The sequence below is a fragment of the Danio rerio genome, chromosome 24 (genome assembly GCF_049306965.1).
Source record: "Danio rerio strain Tuebingen ecotype United States chromosome 24, GRCz12tu, whole genome shotgun sequence".
Lineage (NCBI taxonomy): Eukaryota > Metazoa > Chordata > Actinopteri > Cypriniformes > Danionidae > Danio > Danio rerio.
In genome coordinates, this window is record NC_133199.1 from 29054184 (window position 1) to 29071593 (window position 17410).

At 36.0% G+C, this 17410-nt stretch overlaps 1 protein-coding gene across 27 annotated transcripts in view; it reads right to left on the reverse strand.

Moving 5' to 3' along the window:
• Positions 1-3318: 3318 nt before the first annotated feature.
• phldb2b (pleckstrin homology-like domain, family B, member 2b) overlaps positions 3319-17410 on the reverse strand; it is a 74418-nt gene continuing 60326 nt past the window's right edge. For 14 of the 27 annotated variants that reach the window (XM_073940744.1, XM_073940739.1, XM_073940737.1 and 11 more), the window contains 7 exons: positions 17040-17145; positions 13731-13929; positions 10168-10258; positions 9705-9851; positions 5944-6163; positions 5717-5802; positions 3319-4873 (listed from right to left, as the gene is read on the reverse strand). In XM_073940744.1, the coding sequence (XP_073796845.1) occupies positions 4733-4873; positions 5717-5802; positions 5944-6163; positions 9705-9851; positions 10168-10258; positions 13731-13929; positions 17040-17145 (990 nt within the window). In that variant the 3' untranslated portion in view covers positions 3319-4732. Of the gene's footprint in view, positions 4874-5716; positions 5803-5943; positions 6164-9704; positions 9852-10167; positions 10259-13730; positions 13930-16885; positions 16901-17039; positions 17146-17410 lie in introns of all 27 variants that reach the window. The other 13 variants (XM_073940743.1, XM_073940738.1, XM_073940735.1 and 10 more) reach the window with 1 other exon arrangement.

The following is a 17410-nucleotide window of genomic DNA, read 5'->3' on the forward strand; positions in this document are numbered from 1 at the left end:
ACTATATGTTATTTTTCTTGCCAGTGCTGTTCTAAAACGACAGTCTGATGGAAGAACCCAGAAAAAACAACTTAATGGATGAGAAGGATCAGAAACAATAGAAACTACTTTGCTCTTTACAGTAGAATTGTATAAATCTACAAGTTGAGTCTGTGGGTATCCAGTAATGTTAGATGCCTGCTTGATTACTCTTGAAAGTTTTTTTTTTGTTTCCAGCTGAAAGAAGTTTAAACCATGAAAACTATTTTAAAGGTGATTCCACACATGACCGATACACTGTTGTTCAAATGTTTTAACAATATATCTATAAACTAGTGTGCTCCAAAATTCACGTTTAGAAGATATAAACATCCAAACTTTGCAGTTTGGCACTTCCACCTAAATCAGGGGTATCACAGTCAGTTCCATGAGGGCTGCATCCCTGCACAGTTTGATTTCAACCCTGCTCCAACACACTTGGCTGATTTAAAACAAAGTCTTTTAAGGCAAGTCATTACACTCTGCGGCCATATTTGAAACACCTCTCTGGCAGTATGTTGGGCATTCTGTTGGTAAAGTCTAGATTGGATACGCGACCGGCTTTAAGTGCGATATGCACATTAATATAGCAGCATTTTTTTAATGACACTGTATAACAATATTTTTACAATACTGTGACGGTTGGGTTTAGGGTTGCGGTGAGGGTAGGCTGTAAAAAAATAAAATTTATTTCGTAATTTAATAGATAGCATAAAAAATACTCGGTACAACCACTGTTTTTACATAACTGGTGATGTTTGGGGTGGGGGTAGACGTTAATAAAATACAATAAATGGGAAATTTAATAAATACTATAAATAATTCTCGTTAACTTCCAGCCACAACCATATCCGATCTAACAACAACCCATTCTGTTTGAATGGGGAAACATCAAAATCTCCAAAATTGCTTGCCAAGCTTAAATTTCATATTAGGAATCATCTGCGAAATCGTTCTACAAAATCTGCAGAAACAAACATCTGGTCCTCCCCCCTTCCCCCCCGCCGTATCGTCAGTCTACATCGATCGATGATTGACTTCTGTACTAGAAGGCGGGCTTTATTCACCATATATCGATGGATGATTGGCTCCTGTACTATTAGGCAGAATCTTATTCCCCATTGGGTCGTTACATTTTTTCCTATTTAAAAAGATACAAGACAAGTGACATGTCTTGTGTTTTCTGTAGTCTTTGTTTATATTCTTCTGGTCCGGCGCAGCCTTCGGATGACGCCGATGCTGACAGGCATGTTTCACAAAATGTAACTACTCAATTCTTCTGACCAATCAAATGCTCTAGTATCTGTGCTTTTTTTTAAAAGGGGAGGAGCTACTCTACCCCCCCCCCCCCCCCCACCCCTTCGTCCACATCTTTTAGTCGAAATTACATCACACGTAGACTTAGTCATGATATGGAATTTTTGTTGTGCGATATATTGAAAATGGTCGTGATATAATAAAATGCTCGTGCCCAACTGAGTCTGGTTCCCTCAAGGTTTTTTTTCTTCACTCCCATCAGGTGAAGTTTTTTTTCCCTCTCCGCTGTCGCCACTGCCTCGCATGGTTCAGGATTGGTAGAGCTACGCATCGATGAATTGGCTCTTCAGTGTTTGAACTCTCAGTAATGATTAAATCACACTGAACTGAGCTAAACTGAACTGAACTGAACTTAAACACTAAAACCTGAACCACACTGTTCCAGTTACTATGATCATTTATGTGAAGTTGCTTTGACACAATCTACATTGCAAAAGCGCTATACAAATAAAGCTGAATTGAATTGAATTGAAACGAAAATTGTTGCAATAAGCAACATATTGACATTTTGAGATCATTTTAAGCCACGGATTATTTAATGCTTATGTGTATAACAGCATGAAATCAATTAATCTTTATTTCATTATAATATAATAATGCAAATAGCCATGAATACTTTAAAATACTTAACATTCTTAAGGTTTTTTATATTCTATAATTTGACGTTAATAAGGTAAATGTCCTATTATGTATATTACTAAATGCCCTATTAGGCAAATATCCAATTTGAAACTTTTGACACCGGTGAGGTAGATTGTAAAAGTCACAGTAAAATGGCAATTCACAGAGTTACTGGTGAATTTGTAAATATATAGTGCAACCTGAAAAAATATTGAGGTCATCTCCAAGTATTGCACGTTAAGTTGATATATTGATTATTGTGACAAGCCTAGTTATACGTCAAATAAAAATACACATTTCTAAGCACATCATGCTGAAATTGTGGTTTTGGTGATTCAGAATATGCAAGTAAACGGATACCAGAACTTTGAGTCAAAATATTGTTACAATTTTTATGTATTAGGAAACTCGAAGTTCATACTGTGATGTCTCTGCACTGTTCGAGGTCAAATGTTGTACATATTCCTAATTTCGTGAAACGGGGGACTGATTGTTTGGTTTTTGTTTTACCTGTACATGTTACTTTCACTCTCGAAGTGCCAGCAGCCACTGACTTTTACCACAGTTTCAGCAACAACAAATGTTCTAATGTTCTGTAATGTTCTACAGAAGTTTAAAGTTTCACTCACATTTCTGCTGCCCTGAGGGCGAGTAAATTAATGGTAAATTGTCTTTTTGTAGATGAACTATATCCCTTTAATGTTATCATGCCATGAGGTGCATATGCATCTCAATGCAGGAAGCACTATAAAGAAACTGACAAAACTGCAGGAGGGAGAAATCAGGGGGAAATGAAAGAGCGAGATGATGGTTACACAAAGGACTTGGATGGAAACAGGATGTTTTATAGGGAACGCTGTGGCCCAAACACCTTTATAGAAAAGCACTTAGAGGAAACTGACAAATGATTGCTTGGCTCGAGATTGCAACTCCTCGTGGGAGAATCCAGCACACACAGTATTCTCTGAAAAAGAAGGACAAGTGAAGGACGGTATTCCCACAAAAGAAAACCAAATATAGGGCATTAATCACGGCACGGATGATGTCAGACATCCTCACAAGGCAAAACATGAAAAAATTAGAGCAGGCCTGCAGGGCTCAACACTCACGCACAAGCCTGCTTGGAGGATGTTTAAATGATAATGCACATGTAAATATTCAAATTACAGAATGTCTGTTTATCTGTCGTCTTTCAGAGTGAGTAATCAGACCTCAAGACTAAGCTGTTATTGCTCAAATCCCTAATTTGATTTCTGTCCAGCAAGTCTTGTTTGCCTGCGGGAGCGAGGTTAGACATCTAGATAGATGACCACATATTTAGGACATAAAGGTTTAGCTGGGATGTCAAGTACAGAGACTAGAAACATTATACATCTGCTTTATTTTGCAGTATGCAAAAAAAGGTGCATGCACAGTAAACAAAAGTATAAATATGAATCTCAAAGGAATATTAACAATATTCAAAACACAACTGGCTAATTCACAGACGCGAGCTTTAATGGCTAACATGTTGAGCACGTGTGAATGTGTTGGATGGCTGTCGCCCCCTGCTGTTGGCAGTGAAATCTTTTCAATACTGCCTGATTGAAATCTTACTAATAAAACAACTCCGACTTTACTGAATTAATGTGATGTAAGCACCGGCTTAACTTTATGCTTAATTCTAGAGATCAGAAAAAAAAACACTTTTTTTTGGTTTTCCGGTGACGTCTTGTTTGTGGATTATTATAGAAAATCCATAAAAATGTAAATGTTACATAAGCACTGATTAAATGATCAGAGGTGTTATAAAACACACTAAAAACCTAGTTTCTACATTTGTGGCACTGCTGTCTCTCCAAACCAACTGAAGATGGGTTGAAAGCATTAAATACTGTCCATAAAAATACAGTTAGTGTTATAAATCTAGTTTCTATGTATAATAATTTCTGATATCTTGCGTGTGGCATTGCTGTTTCTTTAAAAAAAATACATCAATACCCTAAAAATTGCCCAGAAGCAACGAATAAAGTCTATAAAAATGCAAATGTTACATATGCATTATGATAAAATAATAAAATACCATGAAACATACTTAAAAACCTAGTTTCTATGTGTGCATTATTCGAAAACAAGACATTTTATCCTTAAAAATCTGCATAATACCTGAATGCCAAGCAGCATTAAGTGTTTTGGAAAGTTTGAGAGTTTCATATCGAATAACTGTAGTGCTGTAATAGCTTTAAACTGGTAATCTGGGTCTGTTAGCACCTTTGATTAATATGAATGTCGGGTATACAGGCATATCAACATAATACAAAACCAAAGGCAATGTTACAAACACAAAACATGTATCTATACATCAACTCTACAGCGTGTAGTCGTCAGTGTGTGTCTGAGTGTTTCGTCTTTGGCTGAACAGCTGACAGCTGTTTATATCATAATGTGTGTGTGTCCCTGAGGCCCTGTACACAAGGTAACAAACAGACCACACACAACGTGGCACATTGGCACTAAAAATCATTTAACACCTCTTCACACAAACACAGACAAAATACCAAGACATACACACAAATATTATAGTTCAGTCATGTGGGCCGCTAAAAAGTTGCATAAAAATAATTAAAAAATACGAAGGCAGCGAAGAGAAAAGCTTCAATACTGTGAATCTAGATACTCAGGGGGGAAAATGAACACAATCAGTTCAGCGTTCAGGGAAATCAATAATGAAAAGTGCAGATCAAGTCCGGTGTTTAAACTCACACACCACACTTATTATTCCTCCATTAGATAATGTCTAAATCATGAACTGAGTGTATCCCTCGGCTCCTGTTACGATAACGTCCATCCATATTCTCATAGCTTCTGGAGAAGGAGCCACCATGTAGTAAACACGATCGTGAGTCTTCACACTGAATGTCAGAGAAGGGTTTGGACTCTGAAAGAGGGATGGAAGATTATGAAGAATATTTATATAACTTTTTTTATTATATGCAAAATTCTTTATTCACAAACAAAAATTTCATAAATTCTCTCCCTCGTTTGCCCATTTTTTTTTTATTGAAATTGATTCTTTGCTTAAAGCTATATGTCTATCTAACAACAAAAAAGTCTGCAAGTTAATAGAAACTTAAGAAAATATCATGCTTCCATTATGTTAGTAATAAATGCTTTCTATATTATTAATTTAATTTAATTTTGTACTTCCCCTTTCTTTATTTTGTTTTCTTTTTTTCTTTCTATTAATTTTTATTTTTACTTATTGTTCTTATCACTTTGTAATAGTATATTCTTGTATTCCAGTCTACTACAGATTACTTCCTGATTTATATTGTACATTTCTTCTTTTTTGAATAAAAGAAAAAAGAAAAAAGAAAAAAAAAAGAGGGATGGAAGATTAGGTTTTGGCCTCAAGATGGCAGTACATGAACATAGAAAATGGATCATTAATAAATAAAAATTGCTACGTTTTATTTTAAAAGCCAGAAAGCATGACTGCATATTCACCTTATTATAGATTAAAATAAAATAACAGACTGTGTTCATGGTTATTAATCATTTTAAATGCTTAATTTGGTAAATCTTAATAATTATATGTATAAAAGTGTAAATAAATATCAAAAATCTAAAGCTTTGTTTAATTAAAATGATTAGGATTACATATTAAAATAAAGAATAATAAAGATTTAATATATTAAATAAATCTACAATCAAATCTAAATAGTTGCATAAATATAAAGCTTATTACATTAATAATTAATAGCTGCAGATGAAAAATTACCTTGTGTGCGCTCTTTAAGTGATCATAATACACTTCCTCTATGGCCTGAAAATAAATCACTCCTTTCAGTTTGGCTTCATGTTTATCTGAAACCACACAAACACATTTACACACACACGCACGCACGCACGCACGCACGCACGCACATACAAAACAAAAGTACAAAAGTCAATACTGACAGGATGTAACCAATTTCAACCGACTTCATATATGAATAATCTTCTGACCTGCATAGTAGCTCAGGGTCCTGCGGTTCCGATCGAAGACAAACCAGCGCTTCTTCCAGGTTTTGATTTTGCCGCCCATCTTAATGAGGAAGCCCCTGCAGGTTTTCTCTGTGATGGAGATATGGTAACAGGTCTCTGTGTTGTGGCCGGCAGAGTCGATGTGGGCACGAAGGTCAAAGTCGTCCTTTCTTACGGGCAGGTAGCGTGTCAGGGGACGAGACTGTAAGCGACAGTGAATAAAACATTTTACCATTTGTAATTTTGTAGTTTGTATAACTATTTACAGTGCTTAACATGTATGAGCGCACCCAAGTCTCGCACTTAAATTAGTATTTTCTAAAGGAAGCTTTACAATATTATATTCGTGCATACTGTAGTGTATATATTAGATTAGTCAGATCTAAAGCCAAAGTAGGAGCTTATCTAACAAAATAACTCATGATAACGGTCCAAAATGAGTACTTACAAATTTATATGTTGGAGAAAAATATTAAATAAAAAATTTTAAAAAGAGCAAAATCCAAAAGAAACAAAAATGTGTACACTTTTGTCAAAGGTTGTAGTTTGTTATATTTTTTCCCAATAATTCACAATAAATTAAATGTATTTTCTTCTATTTCTAAACATGTTCGGTGACTAAAATATTATTTTAATAAATATACCTGTTTAATAAATCAGTTTTGCTTAAATGTACCAAAATATATTACATATATTCACTGAGAAATGGATACAAATATTCATTTTCAAAATGGGATGTACATTTCTAGGGTGTTCTGAGTGGTTCCTGAAGTTTCTGAATAGACGATATGATATTCAGCAGTACAATATATCGTGACAATGAACATGCGTGATATAGACCATTTCAATGTGGTGATGTCACTGGCCCTTGAACATTTCCTACTTGTTATCATAATATTTCATAAATGTAACAAGAGGTAATTTAACCATGTCTTCACGTTAAAACAGCTGTCATAACATTATTTATCAATATCTGGACCTTTTTGGATTCTTGAAAGCTACGGGAATTAAAAAAGTTAAACAGGAAATACATTAGGACCATTGTTTTTGTTTACATCTCTCAAAATTATCAATTGTTATGATGGGTGCTTAAAAATACAGTGAATAATTCTTCATTATTTATTCTTTTAAAATGTCTTTTAAGAATATTCAGATATTTATCACAGCACCAAGTGCTTGAAGACATAATAGGCTATAAAACAAACATTTTCTCATTAATCTGAATTAAAAATTGATTTGGGTTTGTTGCTTTGACACGTCAACACGGCTGCCATCTATTATAATGTCTGATACGGCCAGTCTCTGTTCAGGATTTGTTTACGTACATGAAAGTGTGAAGTATCACGAGCAATGTATCAAAATTCCACTGATTTACTAAAAGAAACTTTGCATTTGGGGATAATCCAGCGAAGTTCTTTGATAATAAGCTGAACTCGCCTTTCTCTCTATGTAATGAACACAATATGCAGCCTATTCTTTCTTTTTCTACTTTGTAGAAAAGAAAAGAACAAAGCATCTTGAACTGATTCCGAAATATTTCGTGTTTTTTAGCAATGGATAATTAACACGCATCGGCTCAGTGTGCAAGGTTTGTTTACATGATGAATTTTTCACATATAAACACTTAAAGCGCATACGATAATTTCGCATTTCATTGTGCAAAGGCCACAATTGAACTGTTATTCTTTATAGGCCTATTGTTGGTTAACACTTTTTGATAAGGCTCCATTTGATAGCATAAGTTAAACTAAATGAACAATGAAAACTACTTGCAAAGCATTTATCAATCTTTGGTGTCATTACTTTCTTAGTTAATGTTTAACAACTCGATAAAATCAAAAGACGAACTGTTATATTCAATGGAGCTAATACCTAGGGCCAGACAGAATCTGCTGACATTTTTTCTATTTCTGCTGAGAATTTGGTAAAATTGGGGAATTATGTGGAATTATTTTGGAAGTATCATATCTAAAAACTTATTATATGAAATAAAACATAATAGCTTTTTAACTTTTATTTAATGTTTACAATGCAAATCCATCTAGATCCACTTATTTGGTAAACAAAGCAAGTCTCTCCTATAAAATATGAACTAAAAGAAAGAAAATACTACTTTACAAACTATTGTAAATAAATCAAATAAACACTTTCATAATAATAAAATTTTAATTAATTTAAAAACTGAATAAAAATAAATGTACACATTTAAACAAGTAAGTAAATAGACTGAACGATGGGCTATAAATCTGCGTATTTCTGTGCGAGCAGATTCTTTGTGGGCCTACTAAGGACTAATAAAGTTCAGTTGTATGTTTTTTTGCTAGTTGCTTATTTAATCTGTTCAACATTTTTGTGTGAATGTGTCAATGAGTATGTTTACATGAACACAAATATTTCGATTTTAATGCGATTAGGACATTACTCGGATTAAGAGTCAACCATGTAAACAGCGATTTTTGATTAATCTGATTAAGGTCATAATCAAACTAAACAGAAATCAGATAAAGTCAAGAGTGTATGCCGATTTTAGTCGCATTATAACACTCAATTTATTAACACTTATTATTTATTAATTTATGAACACTTAAACTATTACCGTTGTGTAGGACTTTTCGCCATGTTTTGTTACACCTGGCTGTTTGACACTATTCTCTGCACCTATCGAGTCAGTTAAGGACCACAGACACCTGAAATGTTCCTGAATGAAAGTGAAGTCGACAAAAAAATGAAACACCCGAAATGACATGGGAGGAAATGTGGATAGGTGGTGACGCATTGACTTTAATCGAATTATGTGCTCTAACATGTAAAACAGCGTCATGAAAGGAACATTCAAAAAGCATCTCATGTCAACACCCTAATCATATTATTCCCATATTCAGATTAAGGGAAATAATTTTATTACTTATTTCCATGTAAACATTGTCAGTAGCTGCGTCTCTAATGCCACACTATACACTATGCACTCACGCACTATGTACTTATGCACTTACACACTCATCAGCATAGTATATGTATGTGGTGTTGTCACAAATGAAACACTAATGTTTTTTTACTTAGCGTAAATTCAAACTGTTTCCCAGATGATGTTTGACGGTTGCCAAATCAGTGAAATAAATGACCAAACAATCAAATAATACTTGCCATGAGTAGAACCCATAAATGGTAGAACCGCATTCACCATCGGGAGCTGCTATAATCACTCTCATAGGAGAATTTTGCTTTCACCATCCAAAATAAATAGTTATCCAACATGTGCGCCCGATAGCTCCGCCCTTTCAGCTACGTGAGCAAACGTGCAGTCGTTAAGTGTGTGAAGTGTCCATCATTCCACTCTTCATTTTACCGGCTGAATGAGTGCATCATCCGGGTAATTAAAGTGCACTTTATTATTTTTAGAGTTTTCAGTTTGAATACACTACTTACACTATTTATACTACAAAATGGCGTAGAATAGTGCATAAGTACGCGATTTGGGTCGCAGCTAGTGTTTTGTGCAGTTGATAGAGTGTACTAATGTGGTTGCTAATGTTTTTTGTTAATGCTTTTTATCATGCAGATGCTATAGTGATCTGTCGGGCTGTTATTGCATTCTTTGTATTTTAGTCCTTTGCTAGGAGTTGCAAGTATATTCATACGTGGTTGTGGTTTTTGGTAGCACTCATGTGTGCAATATAAAGATCAACTCAATGCTTGGAGTTAGGCTATGAGCACTAATAGCAATGACTTTGCACAGCACGGACCTGTGCTCGCTGTTTTTCACGCAGTTTCACTTCTCTCTCAATCAGCTTCTGCCTCCTGGTGGTTTCTTCCTGCAATCGTTTCTCCAGATCTTCTCTCCTCCTCCTTTCCTCTTCCAGGGCCCTGCTTTTACTCTCCATCTCTCTCTCCTGAAACACAAACAAAAGAGACTGTTTAGTACCGAAACAAGTTCCTTTCTAAAGCTGCACAGTACTGTCTGTTCCAGCACAAACTCCCATGAACAACATCAGATACAGGAAGAGCAGCTCATTTCCCACAGCGTTACTGCATTTCAAGCTGAATTTGTTGTTCATGGCTGACCGAGAAACTTCAAACAGGGCCAACAAGCTCACGGTTAAAGATCAATGCGGCCAAATGGAGCTCATTTGGCTTTATGGTGTGCTGAAAAACTGGACTGTAAAACTGTTAGCAGGAAGTGGCAGGTTTGTGTGGCCGTTTCATTACCCTGTACTCCAAGAGCCGATGCTTTTCAGCCTGAGCCTCCCGGAGGAGGCGCTCCATCTCCTCAATCTTCAAAACGTTGGAGGTGCTGGCACTGCCGAAAAATAAGAAATGAGGCATTACATTTTACTACTTACGGCAATGCTACAAAAAGTGGACACTAAGACATTATATATTTGACCTACGCCAAGAAGAATGCAAATACATGCAAATATAAGCATGTCGTATAAGCACAGGCTTCTATGTACTGTAAATATGCTCGAGAACACAGAAGGAACCAATAAAGCTGGTCAGCACTGGAACACATTAGCAATCCAGGGAGTGCGGGCCACAGTCTTGACGTCTGATGCTTTCCATACTTCAAAATAAACACGTGGAAAAGATCTGACCAGCCACTCCTCTCTGTAAAACTGCCCTCTAAAACCTTCACCTCTCTGCTTGGCCATTCAATATGGTCCTTAAATCTTTCACCTGTTCAGAATATATGAGAAACACTATCCAGGTCAAACCATATGCCATTCCAATGTTTATTTATGGACACTCCAAAAATAATAACTTTCATAAAACAAAACATACCCTCCAGAAATGTGCTCTTCTACAGATTTGCATGAAGACAATGGTAGTGCTTGCAAAATCGCAAATTACCAAGGCAACATTTAAGATTACTGCATAAAAGTGCTGTTGATATAGGTATCAAGATACATTATTTTTCTGTTCGCTGTATATGAGAATCAACACTTAATTTTGTTTAGGAGTTCTATAGATGGTAAGGCAGGTTAATCCATTCTCCTCACTCATATTATGCATGTGCATTGGATGTGTCAAAAGCAGAAGACCAATTTCGACTATGGGTTAAACCATGCTTGACAATACTCACTTCACTCAGATGTTGAGAATAAAGAGCAATTAGGGCTGCACGATATTGGAAAAATTTGACATTGAGATATTTTTATTTCTGTGATACTGTATACATTGTGATGTAAATATAGCTTTATTTGGAAAGAACTCTCCATTTTAGATGGATTAAGGTGATTTTGTAGGGGAGTGAATCTGGAATAATATAAAACAAATACCTCATAAGCATAAATTAATACAATATAGAAAAAATAAACGTGAAATATAGTTTTCTGGAGAGTCTAACAGTATTGAATAATCAACACTGCATAGTCTTTATTGTATACAGTGCTTAGCATATACGAGTACACCCCTCACAAATCTCTCATTTAAATGAATATTTTTATAGGAAGCTTTACAATTTAAGCATATACATTAGATTAGTTAGTACCGATGTCAAATCTTGAGCTTATCTAACAAAATAACTCATGATAACAGTCTAAAATTAGTACACCCAAATTGATATGTTAGGAAAAAATATGAATAAATTTTTAAAAGAGCAAGATTCAAGAAAAACAATAAATGTATAAAATTTTGTTGACATTTTTTGGTTTGTAATTTATTGAATTGAATTTATCTCATGAATTTAAATGTATAATCTTTTATTTCTAAGGATGTTTGGCGACTAAAATATTGTTTTAAGAAATAATGTATATCTGTTTATGTTTAATAAATCTGTTTTGCTCAAATGCACTAAAATATATGACCTATATTCACTGAGAAATGGATAAAAATATTCATTTTCAAAATGGGGTGTACTCATTTATGCTGAGCACTGTATAATGTAATCATTATTAAAATTACAAGCATTATAATTGGTGGTGGATGTTTTAATCTCAGAAATGTTGAAATTTTCACACGATCACAGGCCTTAAAGAGGTAGTTTACCCTAAAATGAAATTTAACCCATTATTTACTCCACCTTCACTTGTTTCAATCGTTCATAATAAAAAACATCTTATTTTTGTGTTCCACATTAAAAAAGAATTTCATAAACATTTGAAACAAGTGAAGGGTAAAAAGAAAATAATGAGTCAAGTTAAATTTTTGAGTCAACTATCTTAAAAAAATGCATGCAGATGATAAAGGTTTACTCCATTATAATTAAACTCTGCACTGATTGTAATCAACTATAATCCCAGCTCAACATTGCATATCCTGCGATGTGACTATTGCAATATCGATCGATGCTGAAACTATATATTGTGTGGGCACAAATCAATATGTAAAATAATACACAGAAGACCGATCAGAATTCCGCTAAGTGCATACTGTGACATTGTAGCTGTCAGTTAAATAGCAATTACAGAGCAGGTTTTGCATGTGCAGGGGTTTAGATTATTGTAAATATTTCAATGATTGTGTAGTGTGGTGTGCATGATAAATGTAAAAAAAAGTTTGCTTCGAGTGCAAAGCAGCCTTTAGCTTTGGAATCAGATGACGGACAGCTGTCAATCATTAACATGCATGACAGAGAAAGCTTTCCGATTCTTCCAGTATCAAAATAAGACATTTTGGCTTGCAGAGACTTTTGTTAGATATCTTTTCTAGTAATTTCACATTTAAAGAGACAAATTTAAATATTAGTATTAATTATAATGAAGACAAACAAAAACAAAACATCGAAACTACATTACAAGCCAGCTCTATTCAAATATCAATCATTTTTCCAGTTTTCTTCTTTGTCGTTCCATCTAATCGCCAAACGGTAACATCTGGCCACCTTGTTTCCATTCTCTTGCACACATGTATGCCTCACATGTCTATCAATCAGTTCTTTCATCTTTATCATATCTTACCAGTGATGCCGAAGATCAACAGAGGTCATTCCTGCTTTAGAACCCAAAGAGCCAGCAGAGAGAAGCAGAACATACCACACAAAGTTCCAAGAACAGTCCAAACCCGCGCTCTGTGGCTGATTACATTCAAACTGAGGGGGAAAAAACCCTAAATCTGTTTCCTCTAACTGTTCCTGCTGTAACCTGAGTGGATCCATCCCCGGAGGAGAGGAGGGGGTACCAACGGTCCTTCTTGGGCCCCTCACAACTCACATTATTCAAGCAAACCACTCAAATTACACAAGCACCAATCCACTGCCTCCAGCACACACACACGCATTTGCATACAACATAAACACACACCGTTCGAGAAATGACCTCACGTGGTCTCATCTGTCAAAGTCTCTTCACTAAGGTCTTCGAGTAATCGTTCTCAAACAGACATGAGGTTTATGGTAACCTACTTGAGACTAGAAGCCAAGTGCGCTCAAACATGGTTCCTAGATTTCTCCATCTTTTTATTCTTTCCTCATTGCCTTTGTTCTCCATATTTCATTTTTATTCCCCAGACAGAACTTTTGGCTTGAACTACAATAAGCTCTGTGGGGATGTTTTTCATTACATAGACATGGTATGTGTCACGAGTTTATATGATCCGTCTGTAGGTCTGGAAACACACAGTACACTCTAATCTAAGTGGGATCAACCCTAGACTTCTATTGTTATTTATGAACATGAATATTCTCTTATATTTTTATATTACACTTCATTAAAAGAGCAATTGCAATAGTTGTAGATTATAAATATTGCACATGTCCTACCCAGATACCACCAAAAGGTTTATCTTTATCCCTTAAATATACCAAGATATAATCGGTGGCAGAAACCACTCACCTGGAGATGTTGTCGGGTGAGCATGCAGAGATGCTGGTGTCCATGCTGTCTGAGCTATCCACACTCAGTGTATCAAAGGCACGACCATTGTCCTGGTAACCAATTGAGTCCAGATAAACGTTGGTTTGTGAGGATGCACGGCCACTAAGATCACTCAACCTAGTTCGGTGTTCATCGCCGACATGCTGCTGACTGCGGCCTGAAAAAACATACCAAACATTGAATAAAAACAAAAATGTAGCAATACTAAACATTTATATAACATTAGAACATTAACATCAGTTCTCTCTCCTGATTTCAATGCCAACTCAGCTTTACCTGTGAGCGAAGCATCAATACCAGGAGCCGATTCTCCATTTCTGCAACACAGCTCAATGTCCTCTGGACGGTCAATGCCTAGGGCACCCTGGGGCCCTTTACTGTGCTCGCTAAGACCTGCCACTGTGCAATAATATCCCAACGGTATACACTACTGTTCAAATGTTTGGGTTTAGATTTCTTTTCTCTTATTTGTTTTATAATTCAATACATTTTGTCACCAAGGATGTATTAAATTGATTAAAAGTGACAGTGAAGGTATTTAAATAGTTATCAAAAGTTATCTATCTCCTAATCTTACTGAACCCAAACGTTTGAATTGTAGTGTATTTGAGACAAATCCTTACTCCAATTCACACATTGTATCCCAAGTTCCCTCTTGAGCTGTAAGTCCACACTGAAGAGATATATTTGTGTTGTAGATCTATCCTTTCTTCTGGAGATTCAGAGCCTAACTTGAAGCTAGAACATCTAGTACGGCTAGAATTAGCTCAGTGGCTATGAGACTTGAATCCACTACAACTTTGATAACATCAACGACTTCAAGAAATAGCAGAGACCCGCCTTTCTGATGATCCTACCCAAGGGATCTTCAGATACACCGTCCAAAACCCTAACAACAGTTTAGTTTTTCATGTAATAACCAAGTCATAACACTCAAAAATATTTAAAAAGTTTTAATGTATTTATTTAGTAACTTATTCAAAGGAGAAACAAGTAAAAAATATGAAAACTCATGAAGTTGAAAGTTGCGAAGATACAGAAACAGAGTGGAATAATTTCCTGTCTTTTATCTTTCCAACATTCTTTCACTATCTCCACAAAACAAGTAAATAAGTTCTAAACATTTCCACCCAGTTCCAATAAACACCTCCCACTGGAGGACATCAAGGCTTTGTTGGGCAAACTTACTTCAATGGATCTTGATTTGCTTGTTCTTAGGGTTCAGAGAGCCATAATTTCACAATTACTAAGAGTTACTACACAAACAACTGATGAGACCATGAGTGATCATGAGTGGTGTTGTTGCATGCTGGGTATTTGATGAAGCTAAAGCTGGATTTTAACTGCTGTTGCCAAAAACGCCCTTGCAACAAGGCAAAAGACTGAAGCCTGTTGTCTAAGTCTCCGGTGTGCCTTGAGGTTACACATGTGTTTCTCAATCCCAAGCCTTATTCCCCACCACTCTGCACATTTTCTGTTCCTCTTTCAACATTCGTTCTAATTTGACCATACACTCCCCCCAAAAGTGGACTTCACAGGATATGCCCCCATGATTTCAGTTTGAAGTGATCAAATATGAGCTTGATGGACTGGGATTGAGAAAATATTGGGGCAGTACCGTCTCAAGCCTAAATGTGGTGCTCTAGGCAAACGACGGTCGCGCCGCCCTCACGGTGTTCATGCCATCCTTTTGAGGACAGAAGCGAAGAGCAGAAAAGAGAGAAGGGGGGGGGGTTTAGTGGTATTGCGGACGAAAGCAAAGGGGGGGTTGGTGTCATGGATAAAAGAGGAACCTGTGGGGTCGGGAGGGAGGGGTTGCCACCCCTAGCAAAATGCAGATCACTCATATTGCCCATGCCTAAATCTGACACTGATTTTGGGGTGAGCATTACCCTCCTTAAACCTCACTCCCACCCGAGTCACGGCACCAACGTGATCCTTGTGGTTATACTTTCCACACTCAGGAATAAACATAGCATTTCTGTCTTGCGAGGTAGGTGCACTAATGGCCCGTTTCCACTGACTGGTACAGTATGGATACAGGTTAGTACGGGTCACCTTTATTAGGCGTTCCCACTGCCTAAAGGGTACCAAGGGGACCCTTTTGGTGGGCGTGATGATAATATAATAGTTAAACATGGCAGTTTGTTCGTGTTTTAGGTTGGTGTAAGAATTTATTTTATCTATTTCCCAGTGAATACAGTGAAATCATGTTTTTTTCGGGCTTCTCCTTTGTTTTTGTTTTTTTGCGTTTCACTCTCACGTTTGTTTATTTCTGAAAGGATCAGAAGCACTTCAATAATCACTAATAATAGTCCCTAATGCACCTTTTGAGGCTTGGGGTGTGAGGTTTACACACACAGCTTTTACTAGATGGCCTTCATTATACAATCATATTTAAATTAATACTTTTTCAGTGAATTTTCTTAGGTGAAATTAATTTTAATTAAAAACATCTATGCATTAAGAGAATATTTTACCAAATTACTATAACAAAAAAGGCTTGGTTTAAAAAAACTTACATGTCTCCTGTGTTTTATATTGTTAAACTGTTGACAATTGTCTTTGTACCTTTTTGTGCCTGCTAAATTCATTCATGTGACCGCACATAAACTTTGTGAATTCCACAGAAGAACCGTGAGGAATTTTATTGGTGCCATGCCTCATTTCTGTCAAAATACCCATAAACACCCACTACAGACCATAAACAGCAGGGTGACATAACAATTAGAGTCTAGGAATAGAATGAAAATGAAAACAAATGACTGCAGGCACACCTCATCATGCAGAATTACTAAAATAACACCACATCATTGAATGAAATTAATGATTTCATTCCTCTGTAATATGTATAAAATAGCTGATTATTTCATTTAAGAATCAGCTTTGTTATTTAAGACCCATAAAAGGCATGAGAGAGAGAGAGAAATAGGGAATAAAAGGGAGTAAACGCTGGAGGTTTCTCCATTTCAGTGAGATCTGACAAGACAGGAGATGACATCAGACAATGAATAAGGCAATAAATGTTCCCTAAAGGAAGACATTCTTCACCAAACCAAGACTGATATTATTTGAATGAAAATTATGTAACAGGCACATCTAGACTACTGTACCTTTCTTAGACTTGCCTGCAGGATAGAGAAAGTGATCCAAGATTAGGTGACGTTGATGTACAAAGCACCACTTTTGATGTGCATGATGCAATGCTATATAATAACACAGTGTGTTTTTTTAGATGGTTTGTGTGTTTGAGGTGAAGAGCCTTACCCTTGTGCAGGCGGTGTGTATCCATGTGTGTCTCTTTAGGGGAAATGGCTAGGGCTCGGTTTAACACACTCCCACAGCTGGAGCTTTGAGCTAAAGGTGGATGAGACTGTACACGAGAGACTAATGTTAGAGTGAGTTTTTACTACATATGTACACAAACATTCAAAATTTGAGGTCGGTAAAAAAATTTTCATGTTTTTTTTTTCAAATGTTGTCTTTTAAATTTTTCTATTATTTTTTTTAACCATTCAGTTCAAAATTATCATCATTAGTGTATTATGTATGGGTGGCATGGGGGCTCAGTGTTTAGGGCTGTTGCCTCACAGCAAGAAGGTCACTGGTTCGAGTCCTGGCTGGGTCAATTGGCAGCT